Source organism: Amphimedon queenslandica, unplaced genomic scaffold (genome assembly GCF_000090795.2).
Source record: "Amphimedon queenslandica unplaced genomic scaffold, v1.1 AMPQUscaffold_13143, whole genome shotgun sequence".
In the NCBI taxonomy this organism is placed as follows: Eukaryota; Metazoa; Porifera; class Demospongiae; order Haplosclerida; family Niphatidae; genus Amphimedon; species Amphimedon queenslandica.
This window is the reverse complement of record NW_003546621.1, coordinates 10,189-14,842: the sequence shown is the minus strand read 5'-3', so window position 1 is coordinate 14,842 and position 4,654 is coordinate 10,189. Positions and strand designations below refer to the sequence as shown.

The window sequence follows — 4,654 nt, the reverse complement described above, 5'->3', positions numbered from 1 at the left end:
GATTAAATAATTATAATTGTTAGTGTATAATGTTTAATTCTTAGGACTTTGCTACATCCTCAATGTCAACTGAAAGCACTGATAATGATCTTGTATCTAGAAGACATTGGAATGCAAAGTATAATATTAAATTTTAATTGCAGGTACTGTGACTAACAATTCTTCTAGGATGCATTCATACATCTTCTTCAACAAAAACAGAACTTCTATTACTCATGTTGGTCTTAAGTTTGAAAAAAAGGGTTCTCGAATTGTTCTTCAAGATACATATACTCAAAAAGAAATTAAAGTTGACATAACTCCTGAAATGTTTGAATTTCTCACTAAATCTGTAAAGATTCCTTTTCAAAATACTAGGTAATTTATGTGACCAATATGGAGGAAACTTTATGATAAATTTTACAGTGATTGCCCTGAAAATGAACTAATTGAAAGATTATTGGAATTTATGAACATTAAAACTGATAAAATTATATCTCCAGATGAAACCTTTGTTCTTACTCAAGACAATCTAACAAAAATAATGGCTATTCAGACACGATTCAGGTTTCAGCCAGTTTAAAATTATAATGTTTGATTTGATTTTTCAGATGCCAGATACCAGTTGTATTAATGGGTGAGACAGGATGTGGTAAAACTCACTTGATTCGTTTTATGTGTAAATTTGCCACATACAATGAATCATTAAAGAATATGTTCATCCTTAAAGTAAAAAATAATTTTAAAACTTTGGACAAATATTATTTAATTATAGGTTCATGGTGGAACGACAGAGGAAGATGTTATTCATTGTATCAATGAAGCAGAAGTTGCTGCATTGGAAAATACGAAACATAATATTGATACTGTAGTGTTCTTTGATGAAGCTAATACTAGTGATGTCATTAGTCTTATAAAAGAAATTATGTGTGATGGGAGATGCAGAGGAAAACTGGTTCCTCCCTTTTTAAAGTTAGTAGCTGCTTGTAATCCATATCGAAGGTAATTGCTCCTTCTTGCAGTTCTATTTTTATGAATTATAATTATAGGCATTCTAATGAGATGATCAAAAAAATAAGAGGAGCTAAATTAGGATGGCTAGCATATGAAGAAGCAATGAACGATGCAGATAAATCAAGTATAAGATTAATACAAATGCAAATACTGCTACTTATATCATTAAACAGGAGAAGTACCATTAAGAGATTTAGTGTATCAAGTATTAGAATTACCTGACAGTATGAAAGCATTGATTTTTGATTTTGGGAAATTAAAATATGAAACTGAAAGAGATTATACTTTGCAACTGACATGGAATAAGGTATAAATCAAATAAACTTCAATTTTTATGTGTTTTTTAGCTTTCAAATAAGACTAACATCTCCCATGATTGTGTACTTGCTATTGGTGAAGTATTAGCAGATTGTCAAAATTTTTCCAAACAAATGAAAGTAAATATCAATTGTGTGATTTACAATAATTATTACTATCTAATAGAATGAATGTAGTTTTGTGAGTTTACGTGATGTTGATCGAGCTCTTGTATTGTTTATATACTTTTTGGAGGTATTTACTGATGTATTCCAAGTATGTAAACTTGTGAGTATACTTTAAGCCATGCAATGATTAATTTAGATTGAAAAACACAATAATGTGGACAAAATCACTAAATCTTTATTACTAGCACTAAGCGTAGCATATTTGGCACGAATGGCTTCACGTAACGAATTTATAACTAAAGTTTTAAGGTGCATCAAGCCACCACTTCATCCTGTTGATTTAATAGAGTATCAAATAATAGTAAAAAAGTAAGTTTATTGTGTTAGAATACTTTGATAAGTATTTCTGAAAGGTATCAAGAAAAACTATTAGATTGTATCGACACTGAAAATGGTATAGCTAAAAATGCTGCTCTAAGAGAGAATATATTTATGATGTTTGTGTGCATTGAGTTGCGCATTCCACTGTTTCTGGTTGGGAAACCTGGAAGCTCTAAATCATTAGCTAAAGCAGTCATTGAGAATTCATTAAGAGGAAAAAATTCTAAGAAGGCAACTATGAGACAATTCAAACAAGTTTGTGTTATTATAGTGGTTATTATTTTATTATTATTTCATAATAGATCCATCTTCATTCCGACCAATGCAGTGCTTTTTCAACTCCTGCTAGTATTACTGAAGTATTCATGAGTGCCAAAAACTTCCAGGAAAAAAGAGATACAAGGACATTTGTATCAGTAGTTGCACTGGATATTTTTGCTGAAGCATCACCTTACCTCCCATTAAAGGCATTACATCCATTTCTTGAAGATGGAACAGATGGATCTGGAAGTGATGATCAAGTAACAAATTTTTCTCTCTATGTTTATTATATGCATCAAAATACTTTAGCGCATTGCCAGAGAAAAAAGAGTGGCATTTATTGGTATATCAAATTCGGCTCTTGACCCTGCCAAAATGAACAGAGGAATCATGGTAACACGTACTGAGCCTAGCATTCAAGATCTTAAAAACAGTGCCATGTACAAAAATAATTATGAATTGCTTAAAAGTTTACTATTATTTTAGTGGCATATGCTCTGATAAAGGAAACAATAATCCAGTACTTGAAAGACTAAGGACTTACTTTACTGAACTTGCAAGTGCATATAAAAGCATATGTGATCTTCAAAAAAGGGAATTCTTTGGACTTCGAGACTTTTACAGGTAATACAATTTGTTATTTATTAAAAATTTATACAAAAGTACTCTTCAGTCTTATTAAAATGCTCTACTGGATGAGTGAAGAGACTGGTTCTATACTGACAAGACCACAACTTGAACATGCTGTGAGACGTAACTTTAGTGGCTTTGATGAGTTTGATGCTGTTGCTAAATTTCAACTGCAGGAGCTAAAAGTAGTAAAATATAATACATTGCTACCAATTTCTTATTTTGTAGAATAATGAATTGAAAATTGTACAAAATTTTCCGTGTCAGTTTGTGAGTTAATTATTATTATTTTATACCTGATAATCCTTTAATAATAGAAACAATTCAAAAATAAAGATGTTGTAGTACTACAATGTTTTTCAACTGGACAATTTGTGTCTATTAATGAAAATGATAAGGTTATATTTACAACCAGTTACTTAAGAAATGGTACATATGCTAAAATGATTTCTGCAATGACTATATATTTGTTTCAGCTCAGTTCATTATTCACATAAAAAGCAAGGGTAAGTTTTCATTGCAGAGTATTTGCAAAAACTCTTTGTGGCTTAAAGTAGTGGCATCAAACTTGGTATGATCTCTTTATAATAATCACTTCATTTAAACTGTTATATATAGGTCACAAATTTATGTGAATGTGAACTTCAACTGATACCAACACAAGGTGTCTAGTATACTTTTATTGGTTTGGATAAATTGTTTTTTTTGTTAGACAAAAAGGCTACTTTGATATGTTCCTACCAGCAGAAATTGAGTTACGAGCAACGGAGTAGCTTCACTCAGTATCACCTGATTGCTCCAGTAATGATGACAACACTTCTCTTTGTTTATAAAATATTTTAGAATGATCCCATTACAAATCCTGATTACTCTTCTCTTGGTTTAATCAGTGCAAGCTTATTGAACAAAGCAAGAAGTTATTATGGGTATAAAAATTTGATGATAGATATTTTTTAAACCAAAATTTTGTACTTTAACAATAGAGAAAGTCGTTATCTATTATTTTTGACTCAACACTATTCTTCACTTCAAGTTTTAAAGCATTATATTGTGAAAAAGTGCTTGCAGGATTTCAAAGCCTCACAGTCCTCACCAGAAGGCAGTAGTCAACAAGCTGAGCCATTTGTTTTGTTTGGTAGCAGCTTTCCCAAAGACAAAGAGTTTGCTCAGGTATAAAATGGAAATTTTTTGTTCTAACTAAAAATACACTATTATAGGTTTGCAGAAACATTAGTGAAATTAGGCTGTGTATGAAAAATGGTCGTATGGTCATACTTCTGAACTTGGAAAATTTGTATGAGAGCTTGTATGATGTCCTTAATCAAGTAAATAGTTAAATCTTAGTGGCCTAATGTCAATGCTAACTACATTTTTAGTATTACATCAAAAGTGGAGGACACAGATATGTTGACTTAGGTCTCAGAAGTAACAGAACGAAATGTACTGTTCACCCCAACTTTAAGTAGGTTCATTTTTTGCTCTACATTAGTTGTTTTTAATTTTTTGATTGTCCAAACAGGCTAGTATTAATTGCAGAGAGGGAACGAGTATATCAAGAATTCCCAACTCCTCTTATTAATAGACTTGAAAAGCATTTTGTTGATGCTACAACAGTGTTACAACCATGGCAGAAAGATGTTTGTAATCAGTTAGACACCTGGATCGAAACCTTTCTTACTGAAAAGTACTGTCATGCAAAAATGGGTCCCATCAAAAAAAGATCCCCCCAGATCAAATTTGGCTGCCAAAACCTGTCCTCGGACAGGTTTTGGCTGCCAAATTTGATCCTACTAGGACTATTTTGGGCTGCTAAAACTAGTCCCTACCTGCCAAAAGAAGTCCTATGGGGGGAACATAAATGGCAAACCATAGTATGTCCCCCTGGACTACATTTTGTCTGCCAAAAGTGGTCCTATCAAATTTGAAAGCCAACAATTGGTTGGTTCACAAGACTGTAATGGCTC

General features: G+C 31.8%; 2 protein-coding genes and 1 long non-coding RNA gene across 3 annotated transcripts; all 3 read left to right on the top strand.

Annotated features, from left to right (window-relative positions):
* Positions 1-1,219: 1,219 nt before the first annotated feature.
* LOC109584954 (E3 ubiquitin-protein ligase RNF213-like) lies at positions 1,220-2,969 on the top strand. The gene is made up of 10 exons (XM_020000862.1): positions 1,220-1,300; positions 1,341-1,430; positions 1,477-1,566; positions 1,615-1,787; positions 1,832-2,054; positions 2,102-2,320; positions 2,370-2,500; positions 2,547-2,684; positions 2,734-2,875; positions 2,919-2,969. Exons 1-10 carry the CDS (start codon positions 1,220-1,222, stop codon positions 2,967-2,969), a joined length of 1,338 nt encoding a protein of 445 aa, XP_019856421.1.
* A 46-nt stretch (positions 2,970-3,015) lies between these two features.
* LOC109584961 (uncharacterized) lies at positions 3,016-3,494 on the top strand. Its single transcript, XR_002186244.1, has 4 exons — positions 3,016-3,119; positions 3,167-3,261; positions 3,309-3,354; positions 3,403-3,494. It is a non-coding gene; the product is annotated as an uncharacterized LOC109584961 (long non-coding RNA).
* Positions 3,495-3,539: 45 nt separating this feature from the next.
* LOC109584960 (E3 ubiquitin-protein ligase RNF213-like) lies at positions 3,540-4,654 on the top strand. The gene is made up of 5 exons (XM_020000869.1): positions 3,540-3,616; positions 3,674-3,860; positions 3,908-4,015; positions 4,067-4,152; positions 4,210-4,654. Exons 3-5 carry the CDS (start codon positions 3,941-3,943, stop codon positions 4,613-4,615), a joined length of 567 nt encoding a protein of 188 aa, XP_019856428.1. The 5' UTR covers positions 3,540-3,616; positions 3,674-3,860; positions 3,908-3,940; the 3' UTR covers positions 4,616-4,654.

Coding starts and splice junctions, on each gene's coding strand:
- LOC109584960 (XM_020000869.1), top strand. CDS start 3,941: ATGAAAAATGGTCGTATGGTCATACTTCTGAACTTGGAAAATTTGTAT. Junction 4,016..4,066: donor TGTATGATGTCCTTAATCAA/GTAAATAGTTAA, acceptor CTACATTTTTAG/TATTACATCAAAAGTGGAGG. Junction 4,153..4,209: donor ACTGTTCACCCCAACTTTAA/GTAGGTTCATTT, acceptor TTGTCCAAACAG/GCTAGTATTAATTGCAGAGA.
- LOC109584954 (XM_020000862.1), top strand. CDS start 1,220: ATGAAAGCATTGATTTTTGATTTTGGGAAATTAAAATATGAAACTGAA. Junction 2,055..2,101: donor CTATGAGACAATTCAAACAA/GTTTGTGTTATT, acceptor ATTTCATAATAG/ATCCATCTTCATTCCGACCA. Junction 2,685..2,733: donor GGACTTCGAGACTTTTACAG/GTAATACAATTT, acceptor AGTACTCTTCAG/TCTTATTAAAATGCTCTACT.